General features: G+C 40.1%; 1 protein-coding gene across 1 annotated transcript in view; it reads left to right on the top strand.

Moving 5' to 3' along the window:
• Positions 1–470: 470 nt before the first annotated feature.
• Positions 471–23,145, top strand: part of khdrbs3 (KH domain containing, RNA binding, signal transduction associated 3) — an 84,554-nt gene continuing 61,879 nt past the window's right edge. Inside the window, exon 1 of the mRNA XM_036515940.1 lies at positions 471–826. Coding sequence (XP_036371833.1) covers positions 736–826 — 91 coding nt within the window. The 5' untranslated portion in view covers positions 471–735. The remainder of the gene's footprint in view (positions 827–23,145) is intronic.

Here is a 23,145-nt window from a genome sequence, read left to right on the forward strand (position 1 = left end):
GCTGACATTTTTTCGTTTTGTCCTCTATATGTTCACGGTCAGTTTTCAGTCTGTTTTAACGTGATGATAAAAGTTTTGTGTGCAGTCATGGTTCTAACTCGCTGTTCATGAATGATATACAGAATCGGTATACCTTCAACGCAGCGCCCTGACGCTTGATTGAAATTTTAAGAGGCTTCGAAAATTCCTAAATAGATTTCACTGCACCCCTGGCATGCCCGAGGTACAGTATCCTCGCAGCAGCACCATGGACAACTCCAGCTGCTCTCGTTTCGGCGTTTTTATCCCGCCTCTTTCAGTGATGGACGTTTAAATTGCTTAATTTGAGTCGAGCCCGGCTCGAACAACAACCAATTGTAACAGGAACTGGGCTGTCCCTTCGTTGCTAAGGGAAACAACGGGAGGAGCTACAAAGCCTGTTTACAGACGAGAGGGATCTCGAGGTTTGCTCTGTTGTAAGTCAGGCGCTGTTTCGTGAACAACCCTCCGATGGGATAAAGGGGATTCTGCTGAAGCACACGGGCAATTTTCATTCCTGACACAACATAACCAGTAACGGTTATGTTGTAATTCTGGGTTTTGAATTACACAATTGTTTTTATTTTTTATTTTACAAAATCCAGTTTGTGTTATTTTTGGTGGGGTAGTAGCCGGGAGAAAACGGAATATTTTTACTGTTGAATTACATTTTGACTTAATCTTTTTTCTGTGTGTGGACCAAAGGGACAAGAGGAAATGGATAGCGAAAAGTACTTGCCGGAGCTTATGGCAGAGAAGGACTCACTCGATCCCTCTTTCCAACATTCTTTACGGCTACTAGATCAAGGTAAATACGTCGGGCATATACACAGAATATAGACGGGACCCCAGTGCTGCGCTACAGTAGGTTTTGTGACTCACAGTACAGTCATTTGAGAAACAAATTGCTAATGCCGATATAGATGTCTTATCACTACGGGCGCTCTCCCACGCCTTTTTAAAACTCTCAACGCCGCGCTTAATAAATTGTAGCTGCGTCTCTGCATCTTAAGGGTCGTGCATTTATCAAGACAGGAATGCTTTAATTTGATGGGTATCGTTTGTGAGTGTACAAGATCGAGGCTTTTGGAAATGTACATTTTTACAAAAAGTTATTCATCTTCCCTTTTCACCCATTCTGACGGACCAGGAAGAACTTTTAATTGTATGGCTGAGTTGATTGATACGATCATAACGTGCTCGGTAGTTGATATAATCTGTCGTAGACATCATGAGTGTAGACATCATCAGTTCAACAAACAGCACTGAATATCGGATATAGTTGAAACTTTGAACAAGGTGTTACATCTGTTTTCATCTCGCAGTCGACATTCAAAATATGAATTGTGAAACATCTGAGCTAATCCTAAATTCTACGGATTTATTTAAGATCAATGGAGCGCATACACAACCTATATATAACATAATCATATAGAAATAGAAATACATATAGAAATACACCGTGTGTGTATTAGAAATACATATAGAAATACACCGTGTGTGTGTGCATATGTGTATGTGGTGTCATACATACTGTTTACAACGACATTTCTCAATCCCTAGTACACATGGGTAGATTTATGTTTTCTATTATAAGAGTTGAATGGTCTCTAGCTTGACAGAAGACAGCAACACTGTCCACATCGATTTGAAAACGCGTTAATTAAACCGCAGCTTCCGCTGCTACACAGGGCAGCCACTTTCTTTAAAGCTGTTGAGTTTGCCAAATGTTGTTAGACGGGTCTCTTTGATTTCCCTCGCATCCCGAGTGCTTTGGAGAAGTCGAGTGCTGACAGACCTTGAGTAACATTTTCTCAATGTGCAGGAAGTGTAAATGAATCGTCTGCCTGGATTCAAAAGTGATTAAGACTGACATAACGGTTTAGTCTGGCCACGCTTAAACTGAGCTCTGACGTGCTCGATGACTCCCGTGCATGCAGTTTAATGAGTGCGCCATGAGGAAGGACAAGCAAGCAAACAGATGCTGTGCTATTGTAGCTTGGTGCCGGATCTTTGACACATTTATTGAAGGCAAGTTCAGTTACAATTTACTCCAAAAACATGTGCTCAAATTCAGACCACTTAGCATTCACTTACGTAATTAGTTTTTTTTTTGTTTTGTTTTTGCACATACAAGAACCCTGCTTCCTTCTGAATTGTAAGACCTTCTGGATTTGAAAAACTTTGGCAGCCAGTTAATTGTAGAACTCTTTCCTAAACCTAATTTCAAGTATTTATATTAAAGGTGAAGGCAAGTTTTTGTTGATAGATGAACTTGGCATCTGCAAAAATACTCTGTGGTCTTAAGAGAGAAGTGTATGCTGATGCATTCTCCGTACTATGGATTATGTGGCGATGTTAAGATGCGACTGAAGTTTCAATATCTGTAGTATGTGAAGGGGCAGGTTCAAGTGCCGTATGTCAGTTAGCTTTACACATAACCTGACGACATAACTTAGTAACATAACTTAGTAACAATGAGCACAAAGCAGAGAAGCAGAGAGGGCTGAGATACGGTTTGGGGGGACTGATCCAGCAACCTTCTGGTGTACATGTTGATGGTGGCCATCGAACCACATTATTAACAAATCAGGACCGCATCTTAGGAAGTCAGGTTATGAAAAAGGGGGTCAAAGATTTTACATAAAATGTCACAGACAGCAGTTGAAGCATGTGCTGTTTGTTGCATCATGCCACATAACCACACCCCACTTCATTATCTCGCAACGTTCACAGCAGGAGTTACACAGATCCACTAATCTTTATACTGTACTGGCATAGTAGTCTAATCTGTACTCAGTATCCTCTCATTCTGACAGTATAAAGAACAGTTTATCTGCCTTCTCTGAAGGGATACTCATTAAGAAGCAGGCAAACCTGTGGAACCATGACAACCCACTCCCTCTAAAACAAACAAACAAAAAATACTGTACTTCCTGGGGCATAACCTCTATCCTTTTAAAATAGCCTTGATGTTTGACTTTAATTGAAATTATTTATATTGTTCCTCTAAGCCAGTGCATAAAAGCCCTGCCAGTCTCCAACAGGGGGTTACACTGAAGCAATTAAGACTGGATGAATAATAAGAAGGGTTGGTAGGGGTATATCTGACAATCACTGTTGTGGGGGTGGGAAATGGAGAACAGGCATGGGGGGGGGGGGGGGGGTGTCATTTTAATTTCTAATGCAGACCGATGGCTTCCGTTTGCTTTGCAATTATTTTGAACCATCCCAGAATGCATTTCAGAGCTGTCAGACTGGGGCACTGGGCTGATGATAGAGAAGAACTTTGAAAAGCTTATTCTCAGAGTTATTTATGTTACACTAATTTTATGTGTTTTTTGTTATTTTTTATAATCATAGTTTGGTCACTGTTTTCTCTTCATTTTAATAAAATTTTAAATTCAACAAAAGCTGCCATCTGTCATTTAAATCAGCTGAACATTTCCGTTTAATGCAATTTTATTATTATTCTTGTCTGGGAGATAGAAATCTTGACAAATGTAATTGACACGGAGTTCTTTTCAGAGTATTTCAAGCTCACAGAGTCACACTCCCATTCATAACCACAGGGTATGCATAAATTGTGGAGAAACACTTGTGCAGATATACCTTACTAATTGATTTACATATGTAATTTGACAAATTTGTCATCTATTATTTTAGCATGAAGTGAAAATTGATATTTAGACTATGCAATTTTATCTCCCCCATTTAGATGTTTGTTGGTGTAAGATAATGTATTGACATTGACACTGATCAATAAATTATGGCAAAAGGCCGCTTGATTGTAAAGTGCTCTGGCATTAATGGGAACATGTCAGCTGTCATCTTTGGAGTAGCCATTAGGGATGCATTCCTGTCAATGTGTGCACCATAGACAGTGGAAATGTAATGCTGAGCTTTTCACAATTTTCCATGAATTTGTATCATTTTGTGTATTCCATCTTAAATGATTTGAGTTTCTTCAAAAGCAAATAAACAGAAACATGTCTCAGTAGAATGTAAGACATTAAACATCCCTTCAAATCAGTCAAAAATACAGAAGCTTTGGATCAGGAAGTTTTAACAAACCCAACAATGGATGCTGATGATGTCAAAACAATCTTGGCAAAATGTCTGATTTTTTTTTAAACCCAACACAATGATGGCATTGTGTGAGATACACATTAAATACATACTGTTGTGAAGCAGCTGTCCAGCGCTTTTCACGTTCAAAAATTTTTAATAGATGTAGATTATCATTCAAAAGTTATTTCTAATACAAAGAATAGTTTTAACAAAAGCAAAACAAGAAAAATCCCCATTTCACTGATGTGGCATAAACATTTTCAGTATTTATAGAGCAATACGCAATTCCTCATTACTATACACTGTGGCCTCCAAAAACAAAACCATGTTTACCCTCAAATACCTGCATGACAGTGTGGCTAATTTCATTGAAATCAGGTGTGGAACAATGAGCCAACCCCTGTCACCTGTTTTCCATCACAGATAATGACTAACAATTATGGCTACAAGTTTAAGGTGTGTCCGATGCTGTGCTAGCAGTACTGCAGTATTGACCATTTTGAACACTGACACCTGGGTAACCAGTAAGACAAAAATTCATGCATTAATTAAAGTCAGAAGAAATCTTTACATGCATTAGAGGACTTGAAATTAAGTCCACTTTGGTGGAGATGAGCGCTGCATCTTCAAAGCTATGACTTTCTCAGCATGCCAGAACTGCAGTTTGCTTCTTGGGTAACAGATGGGACTTGATGCAATTTAACATAGGACTTCTCTTGGCGTCCTGACGATCAAAGAAAAACTTGATTACACTTGATTACGCTATTGGCAGAGAAGGCAGTGACTTTGTCAGCGCAAATGCCGCTCAGCTGCCTCCCTTTAACAGCAATGGTGCTTGATAGAGTGTGATGCCCCTCGCTGGAGGGCTAGCATTATGCAGATTGCCCAAAAAAGGAAAGGAACAGAAGTGAGACACAGCACAGTACATACGTGTGCATTGTAATGGAAGATGTGGTAGTCACAAATAACAGCCAAATGTTTATGTGCTTCCCCTCAACACACGCACAACTATGGCCTGTAGGAAAATTATAAGAGAAAATTCTGAATTTTAAATATGATGGTACAACACACTGTCTTCGTAATAACGGAAAACTATTTGGAAAGGAACAAAACTGTTTTAGCTTTGCTTTTATGAATTGAAAAAATGTGTTATGATCTAGGGCAGAGGAGGAATTGCCATTGCAAGTTAAATAATTTAAAAATATTGCTGAAAGAGAACCCAATGTGAAATGTGCTTCATGGCAGTAAAAAATATTGGGTTCATGAAGAGAGTGCACATTGCTCTCCTTTGTTTCTGAACTAGAACCAGCTGCGGAGTGCCACACATAATGCACATTTTTATTTAGATCTGTTAATTGTGCTACACTTGACGTACAATAATTATCTGTAAAGGTGCAGATGGCTCCAGAATTGCGTGACATTAGTATTAGCTATTGCTTAGCTTAAATTTGCCCCATGTGTACTGTGTACTGCGGCTCTTTCCACTGTCTGGTAATTGGATGTTCCACAGCAGGGCTTCTTGAAAATGTTTTGCTTACATTTAAAACCCAGTGTGTACGGTTCCACTGACAAAGGATGAAAAAGACGCGATATGGTCTAAGATAGACAGAGGCACAGACAAGACAGAGAGATATATAGCATTGCTTAACATATTTGAAGGATTGGGGGTGGGTTTCTTTTCATGTGTTTCTGGCAAAGAAGACAGAACAGGCCCAGATGAATGTGTGCTTTGTGCTTTAAAATGGTAATCAGCTGCCTCGGTTTTTAAAGGTAATTGGATCAAATTACCTTGGTTGTGTTTCTAGAGAAGTATACTAGATTTGGCCTAAATTTACCCTCAATGGGTGTAGATATGTGCTGTGTGTGCAAGTAATAAATGCTCGAGGCTAGCTGTAGGGAATAGGAATTGGAGCCCACAACTATACTAAAATGCCCCTGTTTGGTGGGTCCACACATCTGCAATGTGTGAATGAAAGGTGTAGGAACTCTTCAGCATTGCAGTGTTGATCCGGATAGACGTCGCTGTTTGAAGGCTTTGTGAGAGGAGCATTTGTCTCGTGGGTCCCAGAGGATGCTAAGATGAAATGTGGGCCACAGTAAACATGGATATGCCTAATCATAAAATTTTATGGCAGGTTGTTTCAGGCTGTATTAGTTAACGTGGCTGCATTGATTTTACTGTTGCTGTCTTGCTCATACATGCTCTTTATGCGAACAGTAATGGGAAGATGATGCCATAATTTTATGAAAATATCAGCAGGGTCTGGCTTTTATTATACCATGGCCTGACTGTTACAATCCAAACTGTTATAATGCTCTGGTAGAGCTAAAATTATATAACTTTAATTTACTGTAATGAGTAAGACTGTGCATATTTATTTTGTACACACAAACATACATACACGTAGTTTTAAACCGTTTGTCATTTGCAGACTTACATAATAGTTTTCATAACATCTAAAAGATGTGACATGTAAGAATCCTGTACTAAAGAGCACTAAAATCACTAAAAAGCATAGTATGAAAAATAACACTAATCTTTGACAGAAAAATAATATTACATTTGTAGCACAGAGTTGTTTGCTATATTGCAAATAACTCATAGACATAAGAAACAGGTAATAACTGTACTAAATCAAAAGCATAAAATGCATAACATTGACATAAAAAGCAAAATGTTCTGTCGCCATTAATACAGTTGCCTTAAGGTTAAATACACTTATGGTGCCATATGCCAAGCAAGCAAGCAAACCACCTTTTCCAATTTTAAAATGCTTTATAACTTACTTGATACATTTCTCTGTATTTCTGAACATTCGTCAACCACACAGGTTAAATCTTTACATAATGTATTGCAAGTTCACCGGTTTTGCAGGTACTGCCCATCAAAAGCCTGCCACATTTTAATTAATTAGCCAAATATGGTTGCATTACCTTCATGCTCAACACACCATTTACATTATATTATATGCATTCGGTTACAATAAAATTATTCAAATTAAGGCAGAGATAGGAGAACAGGTCTTAACATGAAAACTATTTTTTAGTTCCAACTAAAATGATTCCATGCGCAAGGGCAGAGCTTTCATAACAGATGCAGTAAGGTAAAACAAAAATCAGCAGCTAATGTGTGATCCTTATTAAAACTGACATGCTTGTTAATCACACAAAACAATCAACACAGGTTGAGCGTAACATTAATTATCAATTAAGGTTTTCCAGGCTCCCCTCTACGTAACTGCAATCTCTCTAATCAACACTGATGTCACTTATGAAAGTGGGATGTGATTGGTCAATGGAAGATTACCTAAAAGGGCAAGGGCTGTCACAGAAACCCTAGGGATGGCTTGTAAGTGGCTTAAAAGGGGATAAAACCCATTTTCAACAAGCTTTGAAATGACAGATTGGGTTATAAAAAGACTATTATTAGTGTATGGAGGTGAATGACATTTCCTGCTTTGTGTAGAGCCCTTATTCTCCTCTGCAGTTGATGGCATTGCGTAATTGACCTTTAGAAATATAATTTGAATTTTTTTAACAGAATTGGGCTTTTCAAAACAGAATCAAGTATCTTTCTCGCTCCATGTAATATAACTCACAGTAAAAGTTAATTCACAGCAAAAAATGTAATACAGAGTGGACTGGAAAAACTTTTGCCCGATAAAATGAGGAGAAGGGCTATGTGCTTGTTCATTCTACAGGCATCTCATAGGTACTTACACTATATAGGAAACCCAAATAAATTAGCTGTCACTTGTTATGTGGTTTTTATGTGCATTGCTTATTGTATTAAAACCTATACTCAGAATGCCCAGCAGATCATGTCAGTAAATAAAAGAATATTCTGAGGGTTTTAAAACAATAGCAGCTTTCCAAAAGTACAGCATTATAGTTTATTCTTTTAATGAAACATTTCACTGAAACATTTACCCATATTCTCATGAAAAAGAAGGAGAAAAAAGAAACTGAAGTGATATCCAGAATCAATTATAATTAATTAAATAAATAAGGAAACGGCATAAACCCATAAAATATTGAGAACAACAATGCATAAATAAGCAATAATTAAAAGTAAAATAAAAATACAAGCAGCTCCCTGGAAGAGGGAAACTCACTAGAATTGAGTAAGTGCATTCCAGAGTTTGGGGGCATAAAACATAAAGGCAGTCTGTCCCTTACTCTGAAAACGGGTATCTGGAACAGCACTGGCTGTCCCAGGTGCTCTCTCTGGTTCATGTGGTAGAAGCATGTCCAATATGTACTCAGGTGCAACCCCTTTTTACATTTAACAAAATAATTTTAAAATAAATTATAAAACCATCAGGGAGCCAATGCAAGGATTTCAGCACTAGGGTAATATGCTCGACCTTTTTTGTCCTAGTCAGTACCCTGGCTGCTGCATTCAAGACAATCTGTAACTTTCCAATAACATAGTTGGGGAGGCCAGAGAACAAACGATTGCACTAGTCCAATCTAGGTGAAACAAAGGTATGGGTAATCTTTCTGGTATCAGCGAGAGATAAAAATCACCTCACTTTTTCAGTATTTCAGAGGTGATGAAAGGAAATTTTAGTAATCTGAAGATCTGAAGATATGAGTCTAAGATTACCCCCAGATTTCAAACCTCAGACTTCAAGTTTAGTATTTGAGATAGAAATCCATGTAAAACAATGCTCCCTGCCTCTTGAGACAAACTAAAAGCACTTCTGTCTTTTTTTAATTGCAACATCCACATTTTTATGTCTGACAGACATTTAGTGAAGACCACAATTGAAGAAGTTTCTGCTCTGATCTAACTGCTTAACAGTTACAGTTGAGAATCAACAGCATAACCTATGGAAGGACACACCATTACTATTAACAATATCACCAAGTGGGAGCATGTAAATTGAGAACAGTAAAGGGCCAAGAACTGAGCCCCGTGGGACCCCACAAGCAATGTTAACTGTTCATGACACAGATTCACCCAGAGAAACATGTTTGCCACTAAGATACGATCTACACCTTCTCTAGACTGTTTCACATAGTAGAGCCATTGTAGCCAGTAGTATTCCACTGTGATGACAAACACTCCCTTGGACTAATACAGGTTCCACTAAGAGAATCATTTTTCCAATACAGTAGTTGCATGGGGCAATGTCTCAGATTGGTGAAAGCAAGGCCTTATGACTATAGTCATACTTTAGCAAAAGTGAATCATGTTTTGATTGGCTAGAAAAAGCAACATCCACCCACCATCTGCCAGGATACAGAGATTAAATTTCAACACACTATTAATGACAAAAAAATACAGTAATTACAACAAAAGTATATGATTACAGCATAATTACAGCATGTTGTGGTTAAAATGTGTTTTCTTCACTATTAAGACCATTACTAAAGGCAAGTTCTATTCCCCCGTAATTTAAATACAGTACAGTAAAGAGAGTACATCCTGTTTGTTTACACTGACCAAGGTATGGCATTCAAAAATATCGCATTTGCAGCTGCAGCAATTAGATACCTTATTATAAGCTTGTCGTGAAACCTCCAGCTAAACCTGCTGAAGAGACCTTTTAAGTGCAGGGCAAAGATGTAGCAGTTGTACTCTTACCCCCTTGCTGTGCTCTCCCTGTCAGTTTGCTAATTCCTTTATTAGTCCAGGGCTGCCTCTTATTCCCTCTGGCGCTCCTACTAGGATCATAGATCCATTAATCATTTTCTCTTGGATGTTAATGTACTATACATTACAAGATACTATAAAGACACTGCTTGATTACAATGGATTAAACATGTGCAGCCAAAGCAAACAGTGATTACACTGGTATAGGAACAAACCTTTAGGCTCAGAGGGAAATATGTATATATTACAGGGGAGCTGTTGTCTCAACATACAGTTAACATTAATGAGAGATAAAACAGACAATGTGGAGGAAACAGACAATAAAAAGGAATAAGGCAAAAAAGGCAGTAAAAATGGGAGGAGCCATTTCTGTCCAAATTTCCCTTTTTTTCCATGCCATACTTCCTGTTTTCTGCAGTGAGTGGTTTACCGTTTTCTTACCTGTCAATCACTTCTCTGGGGTGGAGCATGGGAGTGAGATATGCTGACTCGGAGAGATGATCCTTTCATTCTGTCCTGTTCTCACTTGTTCTGGAGTGATTACAATTATGTGGAAGGACGTCCAAGAGCTTTCATTGGCTGGCTAACTGATCATTTGATTGCTCATCTGATTTGTTAACTATTTTAATATTTACTAAACCATTTTATAGGACAATATACTCTACAATGTGGTATAGCTGAGTTTTCATCTGTTCTTCCTTTTAGGAACAGTATTCTGGTTTGGAAATTATGGTGTCTACATCTACTATCAAGATGTGAAAAGGGAATGCGCTGTACTAAGGGACAGTGAATAAAAACAACATGAGACATTACAGAATGTTCATAATTTGATTACATTTTGTTCATCTTCCCTGCCTTGTTAGTTCTCACTTTTGGCATTTAAGTCTCATATATTCATGAGCAATTTTGTAATATGATGTCACTTAAGTAAATAATTATTCAAAATTCTTCTGCATGCAACCGTCCAGTAAATTAAAGCATGTTTACTGTGATATTTTAATCCACATAGCTCGGATTGCTTGTTTACATCCACAACTATCGCAGACAACAAAAGACAGTAACAGCTACTTTCTGAAACCTTTATTACAGCGTCCTCTCAATCTGTCCAGATTCTTGGGAAAAAATGAATTCTTCTAAGTCTGTTTGCACAGCGTTAGAGGATTGAAGATAACCCCAGAGAGTCGGTGGGTACACATGCAAGACTGTTCCACCGAGCTTATCAGCACACTACAACGTGTCCCCATCGCTTGGATTAGGGTGTTAAAGTGGCCCTTTCCAATTTTTTTGACTGTTTTTCAATGTCTCCCTTCTTCTCTGTGTATTGTTAAAAAAAGACTTATGAAAAACTCGAATGTCCTGGTTTTTAAAATGGGGAAAATGGCAAAGGACAACGAAGAGCACTTGTGGGACAACATTATTTTGTGACATAACCTTGTCATCTGCTGAAAACCACAACAAAACGAACCTGTAAAATGAATGCACTGTATGAGTATAAGGTGCCACTCGGTGGGAAATAACTAGTTCACAGATTTATTCAGTACAAGACTATATTCTTTGCATAGCTACCTCAGTCTGAACTGGCACAAACACATTATTCACGCGTCATCCCTAGTGTACCCAAACACCTGCATTTGTTCAATCTAATATAATCATGCTCACGACCTGGCTTGTGTGTGGAAGCTGTCTGACATTACTTTGAGTCAGGCTTAAATTTAATATTATTTCTCTATTGCCATCCAGCATGAAAAGCAGGGACAGTATTTACATTTTGTTATGAAGTATAGCAGTTCTTTACAATCCAAAAATATATATAATGACTCATTGATAGCCTTTGTCATGGCAATTATGAATGATTTAGATTTTTCTCACCCACATCAAATGACAATTGTAATTCATTTATCCCAAAGCAATTCATGTATTTTGCTCAGGGGTACCACAGTAAGGCCCTAACTGCCATTAGAACCTCCTTCACTCTTTCTTTCCTGCTACTATCTGTCGCTATACTTACTGTATGCACTTTTGTAAGTTGCTTTGGATAAAAGCGTCTGCCAAATAAATAAATGTAAATGTACTAGAAGACCAGTTCCCCCGTCACAGTGCCATGCTACTGCCCAATACTTTTATCTTATTTCCTGACCAAAAAGAAACAATAGTTGTTCAAAATGAAAAGCCATTTACCTGTAATTTCCTGTTTGGCACCCACTTTAGCAAACACGTTTTAAACTTTTACTTTTTTTAATGTGAGTCTACAGCAAACGTCCATTGTTTTGTCAGTTTAAACTCAAAAATTGAAAATACAACTTGTGAGGTGCAATTACAGAATATAATTCTGTTACTGCGAAACAAGGCTACAGGGAATTCTTGTTAAGTTTCCATCAAGCAATAGGGCTTGGTGTATTGGTAACAATACCAGTATAACAACACACAGTTAAGTGTCAGCAGGGAGATTATAGTTTGATCCACAGAGGGCTGTAAAGTGGTGAGCAACAAGCTCAGTCTGTTATGACTCCACCATGTAGATTATTCCACCAGTGAAGGCAAAGTTATGAATATCAATGAGCGTTGTGGCAGGTGATCACGTCAATACCTTTTAAATCCATGATTTCCTGGCACATAATGCAAAAACAGCGTGCCCAAACACCATCTGCCCCAGCCAACCAACCCAGCCATTTCAGAAATCCCAAATTTTGTGCATGGCCACGTGTAGCCACTCCTTGTGTGAAGATAACCCAACAGAATGGACCATCGCTGAGTCGGTGTAAGGCTGGTGCAGTTTTGTTTCTGTCCTCTCCGGGCAGGTCTCCCCCCTCCACCCCACTCCCCCTGCAATCAACCTCAACCCGATCTCCCGGTTGGGCGAAGTGACAGTTCTCCTCTCCGGTTTCATGCACACCACCTTGTCGCTGAAGGGATTGCATTGGATTAGCCATCCTCCACGCCCCCACCCACCCCTGGTTGATCCGATCCATTTGGTGTAATCCAACTCAATTTAATTATATTTATCATTCAACCTCACCGAAACCCCCCCCCCCCCCCCCCACCCGTCAGTGGCACATCTCAAGAGATAAGTAACAGTGCCTTGTTGAGTTGCAAGCGGCTTTGGGTGATGAGCTTTGCCATATAAGGACTGAGCAGTTGCTTAGCCTCTGGTAGATACCTTACAATGGGGATAATCTCCCAATAAAGGGCTGCTTTATATCCAGTGGCATCATTCCAATGGCAAATAAATCTACACGGCGAATCACATGGGAAGCTCTGGTCATCAAAACAATGGTCGACTTCACTCGCTTTGAGCGGTCAGACATGGCACGGCGGTATCAGAAAACTTATCCCTCGCTCCCGGATCCTTCAGAGCGAGACCCAGACAGCATGTGTTTTGTCGCTGTAGGTGAGTGAGGCCAAATGCTTCATATTAGACTGTGGAAGGTTGTAAAGCGTATACAGACTCCTTTATTACCTCTGTGTGCTTAATCCCAGCATATAATACAGACCTCACAATATAAACCTAATAATAGCGACGTAAGACATTACCGCCAGGTAGCCAGTCGAAATGAATTAAATAAGCTCCACTGTGACCCTGAAGGAAAATTTATTTTATTACAGTGAGGATGGGGGGGGGGGGGGGGGGCTCTCTGGTTGCTCTGCAGACAGCATAGGAAATGATTATGAGATGAAATGTATTCAAGCCTTCCTGCTACTGCACCCCAGATTTCACTCCCTCTGCGCATCGGAAGCGCCTCTGTCCTCTCTTGCCCAGTGCCAACGCTGGTGTAGTCATGTATACTAAACACCAGATGCTACACTCGAAAATGCAAAGAAAAAAACAACAAGCAAACATCTGTTGGCATGTCTTCATCCACGCAGCTCCTGTGCATCAGTGTTAAAAATAAGTACATACAAACATATCGGGAATCATTTTGGCACGTGGGGTTTGATGTTTTTTTTTTCCCCCATGGCCTGTGGACAACACAAACCCTCTTAGTGCTCTCAGAGATCTGTACATACAATGGAATTGCCTGTAGACTCCAAACATGGTGACTAGAGATGGTGAAGGTTATGAATCTTTAATGTCAAACAGCAGAGGTAATAGGATATCAGTAAATGAAAGTTAAGTGGATTTTCTGGGTTTTTGGAGCAGGTCTGATATTCAGTAATGTACAGAGAAGGTGGATGTTCGTTTATGTCTGTCCCAAGGGAGGCTGTATCCTGCTGGGCAGTGTTCTTGTATTCATCACCCGTGTCTATTTTTAAAGGCTGTTATACTTAATTGTATTCAGATTTTTTGAAGTCTCTTTTCTGCTAGTTAAGAGGCTGTGCATGCTTGCAGACAGCTGCATTTTTAGTGAGCGCTCAACGGTGCTTGATATTAATGCTGCACATTTGTAAAGTTATGTCTGCAAAGTCAATGAATAAATCAGGCATGCACGCACACACGTGCACGCGCTCTCTCTCTCTCTCTCACACACACACACACACACACACACACACACACACACGTGTCTGCAAATCTTTTGAGTATATAGAATAAAAGGTGGCCAGTTTCAGCAGGCTAAGAGTTAAGCCCTCCCAAAGTAAAATGTAATGCTCAGATTTCATAGATGCAAATTAAATGTGTGCCTATTTACCGTTAGTCTTATCTGTCATATTTAATTTATTTTCTCCTCTGCTTAAATGTAATGAACGTAAGGCCATGTATAATGAGATATGCGATGTAATCAGGTCAAACAGGTCTTCATCTCCTGGATTTCTTCAGCTTTCAGTGGACTCCTGTCTGCTACTGTATTGTGGGGGTGGATTGCTTGGGGGAGGGTGGGGGTGCGAATTACCTACAGTTGGCATGCTGTCTGACAGCTAGAGAATGGCATTCGTCATCAGTGGCCCAAGTGCATCAGGACGTGCAAAGAACGGATTGTCTCAAGTGAGGTTCAGGTGGTCGAGAGAGATATTCCAATTGAGTGTCGACAGCAAGCGCAAAAAAACATATTGACAATTTGCATTTAAATCCAGCTCCCCCCCACCCCGAGTCTGCAGAAGAGAAGTCAATCAGCAGTGTGAAGCGGGAATCCGGCAAGGTTACAAGAGAGACGGCCGAAGCTTCGGTGTCAAGGTTTGACAGGAAGGATTAGCTGACACCGGTGAGTGAAGTAAGAGCAACAACCTTCAGCATCCCATGGGAGTCGTGCGGAGGAGAAGACACGGACTAAATTCTCCCCAGAGAACACGACTGTGAATGTGGCAGCATTCACATTATAAAAAACAAACTAGACTGAGAGTCACAGGGGTGGCTAATAATGCAAATTGACAGTGAACCAACTTCGCTGTCTAGGAGGGAGAGACCGGGAGAAAGAGTGACAGATCTGCCTAGCTAACTAAAATATGTCGGATTTAAACAACCAAGAGTTAACTTCCCCCAAAAAACATAGAGAGAGTTCCTCTACTCACAGGGGCCAATTTTATTTGTTTATTTTTAACGTTGCCGAATGTTGTTTATGTTTAACGTTGAGAAATCTAGATTTGCAAATAGGTCCAGCCACCATTGTTTTCAGTGCAGATTTAGCTAGCTACTCACAGTACATTCTACAGTGCGGGACCCATTCACAACAGAGTGCATAACTGTGAAATGAGATTGGTAATTAAAAATAACATGATGCCTGTCATCACTCCCCAGTCATCTGGCCTGACATGTTCCTAAGTAATTAGCTTGCTCTTCCTCAGACAACTGAAAACAGTGTGTGAGAGTCTCACTGTTAAGCTACTAATTGACTTGTAAACAGCAGTAAGTGAGAATAAAGTAAATGTACAGTAGAGTTGTTAAACATACACCCATGATTTTTATATATGTATGGCACACAAAAATTAAAGGGAGCAGGTGTACCAACATGGTCAGTGCCAGTTGCTCTCCATCTCTTCACAAGAAGGTGCAGTTTTGCTCTGTCTTTCCCTTTTCTGGGGGAACCCCATTTCCAATAGCACTGGCTGTTATCGCAGTTAGCATAAACATTCACTCCATTCGCACCTTGTCCCAGAATCATTTCTTTGTGCTCTTAGCTGGCGACAGAGGGCAACTGCTCCTTTCACGTTTCTGCTGAGAGCAAAATTTTTCTCCGAAGGTGTTCATTTCACACAATGCTGTGAGAGAAATCCCCCCCCCCAGCCTTTTCCGGAGACCCGGGGAGTGTGGTCTCAATCCTGCTTTCAACGCTGCTCGGCTCGAGAAATTACATGCGACACAGGAAGCGTTTTCAAGGTAAAAAGCTCACCATTCTGCTCTGGCGGCTCAATCGTTTACCACGTCTCAGGAGATTGGGAGAGTGATGATTATGGCATTCAGCATGCAATCCAAACAAAGAAAGACCTCCTAATAAAACTGTAATTGAGACTGTGGGGAAAAAAAATCAAGATTATAGATTGGCGGTTCACGTGTGTTCACACATGCGGCCGCCTCTTAATTGTTGTGGGGCTGTGTGGTTCGGTATTGTGAGAACAACATGGTGGGAAGGGTTTCATTTCCACAATGGCTGTTGTATTGACAGCTTATCTCCAGGAGGGATGATAACTAAGGCGGGGGCAAGAAGTCATGGAAGAGAGTAGATCACATTTCAGGCACGGAAACTTTAGCTGTCCGTGTCCTGGGCCATCACAGGCTGTCAGATGCTCCAAGCTTGGAGAAAGGTGCCGTGCTAATTGAAACCTGACAGAACTGCAAAGTACAGTGAGGGATCCAATGCGGGTCAAGAAGAAATCGCAGCAGATGGTTGTGGCAGAAATAGATTAAAAAGACTATCAAAACACTGCCTCAGGCTGTGAGAAATATCTAAATGTAAAAGAAGAAGAAACAGGGGCCCTACTTGGCATATTCATAATTGAAAGTCAATGAGGCCGAAAAAAAACTTTACCTAAGAAATAATCTTACGTATTGATTATTGATATGAGCAAAACAACCTTAAGCTGTGAATGACTGAAACCATTTGGCATGTAGCAGCACAAAATGCAGATTTTGTGAGCATTTTTGTCTATTTGTGTGAATTTAAGATGTGGAATGGTAACCATGATGGAAGCTGGAGCATTTCTGCATATAATATGGAATTATGGGAACACATTCACACACTTTTTTCCCATCAAGAGGAGGGTTTTTAATCTGACTTACTAAATACAAAATTGATTTAGTTATTGCTGTTACATTAACTGAGAGGAAAAAAAAAACACTTAAAAAGCCATGATATTTATGAACGCTCCATCTATCATTTGTACATATGCTCCATTAGATTACTTGCAGAGCAGTGATTCTTAGAGCCAGCTGTGCTGTTCATCAGAGATGTAGCCATGGTAGGATAAACAAACAGATAAATGGACAGACTGAAAGAGGCTGAGACGCATTCTAGAATAAGAACCCAGGACGTGAACACCCAAGAAATACATGAGCCAATCCAAGCATTAAAGTTGCACAGCATGAGGTAAATATAACACCTGCTAACTGTGGAAAGACTTGGACCCTGGAGCCAAGTGGGTGGGAGTGTGTGTGTGTGGGGGGGGGGGGGGTCCAACACAAAAAGGATGTTAAAATCCGGGAGCATGCCACAAAGAGAGTCCTATGATTTGCAAAAGTAAATATCGTGTGGGAGACTTGTTTTTGCCTCCGTGCTTTTGTTTCCAAAAATACTCGACTTCATTAATTAGTGAAATGCTCAAACGAGATGGGGCTCGTTTCCTGTGTGACACAAATCAACACCCCCACTCTCACGTAATTTGAATTCAACGTACGGAAGCAGTCGGATGCCTGCCCCCCCCCCCCCAGTATAAAACAAATAATCCTCTGGGCTATCTGTGGTGTCTGCGTCATTATCATATTTATTTAAGGTACCCCATGACCCAGTTTGTTCTTGTGCTGTCCCATTCGGTGTGATTGAGGAGTTCCGCGCTTAAGAGCGGTCTCAAGGGAAGCCAGGCACCAACCCAGACGGTCCGCTCAAAATTCAGAGCAAGAGTTCAGTGGGTGCTCTTCCATTTTAAACACCTCTCCGGGGGGAAGCGAGTACAGTGTTTGATTATTAGTGCTTCCTGTGTCATGACACCGAACGAAGGTGAGAGTGGGCAACAACAAATGCGGGGCGCCTCCCACTCTTTTAATTGAACATTTGCAGCTTTGTTTCAACATTTTACTTCCCGTTAAAAAAAGGCAGCAGACCAAAAGCAAGTCTGCATAGGATTCTTCCGTCATAAATGATTCAGTGGAAATGGCTCAGAGCTGTATTTTCCAATTTCATATGAGATAATGGTCTGCCCTCTTCAACCAAGCTATTTTTTAACGTTGGACACAAACCTTATTGCAATGGGGTATTACTGACTACTGAATAATTGCAACCAGGGATTGATTGTCTAATCCCCTATGAGTCTTGTTAACCAGGAATTGGGCAGTTCCTTTTTTCTAATGCAAGAATTGTGCATTGTCTGATTGACATTAAAATAGAGGGAAAGCAACTTTATATTAGAACTCAAAGCAAAATAATATTAGTTTACATTTACATTTACATTTATTTATTTAGCAGACGCTTTTATCCAAAGCGACTTACAAAAGTACATACAGTAAGTATAGCGACAGTAGTTGATATTGAGATATCAATATTGAGATATCAATATCTATATATATATATATATATAGCATATATATATATATATATATATATATATATGTAGCAGTATACATGTAAGTTTCCATAGATTATGGGTAAAGACCAGACACATATGACCGATAAAATTTTACAAGGTCATGAACTGAGAAAACCACCAAGTACAGGAAAAGTAAACCCATAAATATATGTGAGAGGAATGAAAACAGCACAAGGGAATGATGAATTATTTACTCATCTGAATTTATCAGAAAGTATTTTTTACCCATTTTCATAACATGCTAGTTTAGCATGTATTTGAAACTGGAAGTCCACATTTTACCAGCAGTCATCTGTTGGGTGAATATGAAAGTGTTGGACTGAAATTTGTAGTCCATGGCTTATTTTTTTCCACAATGTGCTCTATACACAGCCAGTGTCTTAATCCATGCTATTCTATATAATTTTTATCCATTCAACTCCTATGGCATGTGGTTTCAGAGATTAAAACTGATGATAATATTCCCTTGTTCTGTCTATTGATTGTCTTACAAGGTTATATTACGGTTAGGTGTACGATTTTATCACAAGAACATTTTGTAAATGTCACAGGTAGGATGTGGGTTGAAAGAAAGAAGTCATCTAAAATATACACGAAATGCATTCCCACAAGGGTTTAGTTTGAAATTTTTCTGTGTGAACATCAAAGTTCAATTAGAATATGAACCAAAACCAAATGAATCGATACCACTCAAAAATAGAAAACCTTTCCATTTGTAAAGGGCATATTTTGTCTGGAAATGCTGAGTGTGAGATCTTGGTCCCCTTTGCATGAGACAAACAATGCAGGTTTTGATATTTCTTTCAGTTGACTGTATTTCACAAGGTTTAAACAGGCTGTGCTGTAACTCACCAGCTTACCAACTGGCTGTTTGTTTCATTGGGTAAATTATATACCCAGTTATCTACATTAATGTGATTTAATGTTTTGTTCAGCAAATTAGGAAAGAACTGGTTGAAAACAGTTAAGTTTTTAAGTTTTCCTGTTAAGTTACGTTGTCCATTGATAGTGCCACGATCTGCACAATTATTTGTTGTCCTGCTGTGACATAGAGAGTAGAATGTACCTCACATACAACTTGAGATGTAGTTGGCAACTATTTCAGCTCTGCACATGTCAGAAATCAACACCTCACTTTTTCAAATGCAAGATACTATGGAACACTTGGATAAATCACCTGACCAGATACAGCACCTGGTAAACAGTGTGTAGCAATAGGCCTCACTTGTCATGACAGCATGCATAGGTTCATAAATAGTTGACTCTTCTGCATTTTTAAATAGCAATAGTGCATTGAAAACAAACAGAAGTTTAAAATGCACATATCTGTGTATGTGATGGGGCAAATAAGATTTTCAATGTACTTATAAGTGCATTCATGATGGAATTTTCAGGGCCATATGAATCAAGAGAATTGTTTCTCCCTCAGATTAAACTAAACTGGCATGTTGGCACAGAGAATCCAGATATATATACCAATATATATATACCAATATATATATATGTATATATACCAATATTACACAGAGCTGTTTGTGTGGTCATTAGGGGTACTATGGCTTGCTGTAGGTAGTCGGTCCTAATTCTTCTGGAAGCTTCTAAAAATCTGGTGTAAGAAATGTTATGCAAATGCAAAATGTTATCATCAAAAACTTTAAATAACTGATAAAGAACAATGAATCTATTTTTAAAACATGTCATTGGACACATTGCAAGCCTGGGTTTCATCCATGGTATTGATCTGCTGGTTGTAAATGTATTGCTGCTTCAGCTGGTAAAAATAATTTTAAACCATCATTGTCAGTTGTGGATTAATCATTCTCTGTACTTGGCAGACACACATTACTTATTACTCTCTGGGGTGCAATACAGGGCAGTCCACGTCGCTTCGCTCCCATGCATTTCATATTATAATACTGTCACCGCATGTGTCAGTAACACTATTTCCATCAGCATTAGACAAGTTGTCGGTTTTGAAGTACATTTTCAGCAATGAAAGAGCATGAATTCTCCCACTCCTTAATTAATCAGAGTGGCTTTCTGTCTAACACGCCTACCCCGTGTTTTGGCAGCCGTAGGTACTCGGTAAATATCAAAGCACAATTTGATTTCACGACTGTGAATGCGGTCGTCTTGAGGGTTAAGAGGTGACATTTCAGGGTTGCAGAAGGACTTAATCAGAGCCCGTCGAACAGAAGCTAAAGTGTTAAGAGCCTTCCAGGATCCGCTGTCCTATTCTTCCCTCTGAAACTGCAGTCTTGCGCTTCAGGTTTCGACATGGTGAATCAATGTCCGGGTCACCAATTATTTTGGGTTCGCGCAGCATTCACATCATGCCCTCCAGCTAATGAGAGGCGATTCACGGCTGCTCGCCACGCAACGGTTTGTTCTCTTAATGAATGAGCCAGCCGTGGCCTGTTCTGCCATTCAGTGCAACCACCTGTAAGTCCCGTTTCATATTTCCTAATGGGTTTCTCTCAAATTGCTTATGGCATAAAACAATAAGGTATGCATGACTTTCCTTTTCTACTGCCGGGGTGTGTGGGGGGAAGGGAGGGGGGTCCAAATGTCATTGTTGAAGACAAATCAAGGCAGGGTCGTCATCTGTTCTGCGGCGTGTGCATTTTAGTCAGCGGTTAGTCCTCTGCTTCGGGGTCATGTCGACGGTTAGCCGCTTGGTGCTTGTGACTGGCGGAAAATCCGTGCTCCTCCGAGCGGCTCCTTGTCCCTCTGGCGGCTTTGCGCTGGGGAGCAAAACGCACCTTATTAGAACCATCTCTAAACAAACGGCATCGCGGACTCAGGCTGACTCCCCTGCTTATGCCCCCCCCCCCCCCCCCCCCCCCTCCCCCTGACAGATTCCGTTAGCGTTGCCGAAGGCGACAACACCACAAATACCTGATGAATGTAGAGGCATAGACCTGCAGCCATGGTATGGGGGTGCTGTTAGCGCATGCTGGTGAACAGGCCAGGGATGACAAAGAGAAGGAGCAGATGTTGATTTGCAAATGTCTGAATTAAAGGAAACACCGCACCTCCCACTGTTTTCAATATGTACACGGCTGGTGTGACTAAATGCGTAGTAAACAAACACCCCAGCTCTCACGCTGCTAAAGTCTCACAGCAGGTTTTTTTTCCCCTGCCGCGGTGTAGTGACGGTGCAGCGCTGTTGCTAAGGGACAAACCCATCCCACCTCGCGTTTTGGCTAAGGAAAGCATCATTCATTTTATTCAGCAGCAAATTCGCGTCATCCGTTGTGATCGCGTTAGCCGCCGATGCGCTGTCAGTTTTGATTTTGCGAGCGATCGGCAACTATCCGTCTCGCGCTCTCAGCAACTTTTCTGTCCTGCTTCAAGACTTCATTGCCCCTCTTTGGCTTGAAAAAACTCAGCGTAGGAATGGTGTGGGGAGGGTTTCCATGAGTACCACAATGGATGGTGTCCAGAGAAATAGGATTTCCCTTGTCATATATTTTTGAGTAAGCCTGCAATGGACAGTGTTTTCGAATATCACTTCTTGGATGCGAAGAAGTTGATGTTCATGTAGTATTTATTACTCTTGTAAAAGTGATAAAACACATATGGGTGACTTGTTTCTGTGATGCCAGCCCCGAGACACAGGGATTCATTTAAGAGATCTGCTGTTAAAATAAGACATTTGTAGAATTACATGTATTCCCAAAGACTGCCGTGGGATTTGCCTCATCAATATCTCACTCTGACTTAATGTTTCAAAGATGGCTTACCACAGTGAGCCACAACTGTCAACCAAGTGTATCTCTCTCAAAGGTGTCTAATATGGCCCTGCTTAATTACAGGGATAGGACAAGAAAGGTTCCTGAGGGTGGCTCTCTCCTGTCAAAACATTATTCTCTGTTAAAATCTCAGTCAAGCCTGACTAAATCAACTGCTACTTCTTGTCATCAGCTACAGTCTTGTTGTCCATGTTTCCTGCTTTGAAGAAACAGGGTGCTGAGCATTACAGTTGTATAGTGGTAGCAACTGTACATTCTATATATAGTGTGATGGTATACATAGTATTCTTTTTGTGCTGTTAGAAGACTTGCATTGTGAGGACAGAAAGAAATTACAAGGATGTCATCATGGCAGTGTTTTTTTTTTTTTTTTTTTGGTGACAATGACATAAAGGTATTAATATAGTCTGCATTTAGGTGGGTTATGTACCAGAGAGTGCCATCAGTATATTACATTACTACGCCTTGCTTTAATGAAAAACCGCAGAGTGCATTTTCTTCATTATTTGACACAAATGTACTCCTGCTTCCTCTCCTGCCCTGGCATTGCCATGTAATTGTACCCATTTGCTTGAAAAAGAATACCACACAACTTTTCATACAGCATTTGTCTGCCACACATAAAAAAATGTTCCCGGGTTCAATATCTTGGTCATTCCAGTTTAGAGAAGGAGTCACTGCTACCACATCCTTCAAGATACATCGTTTGTTCCTAATATTTGTGTAATGTCAGCTAGCTGTGGAGGTTCAGCACTTTTGCACCATTGCAAACCTGCATTCACAAAATTTCAGGCTCAACGAAGGCAGTTGCAGGTTATATTTTATGGTACAAGAAATGTTCTCATTTTTTGTGGTCTGGCAATGGTAGAACCATATTTTTCCCTTCTTGAACCTGCATCGCGAATATGTCAACGCTTTAGAGAAATGTATGTGCTTTGGCTTCACCGACTACTTTTGACTCAGCATCTAAGTGTGCTGTCCATGACCTTTCTCCTGGAAGGCAAACAGTTTGGCCAGTAACAGTGTATCAGA

Source organism: Megalops cyprinoides, chromosome 21, assembly GCF_013368585.1.
Source record: "Megalops cyprinoides isolate fMegCyp1 chromosome 21, fMegCyp1.pri, whole genome shotgun sequence".
In the NCBI taxonomy this organism is placed as follows: Eukaryota; Metazoa; Chordata; class Actinopteri; order Elopiformes; family Megalopidae; genus Megalops; species Megalops cyprinoides.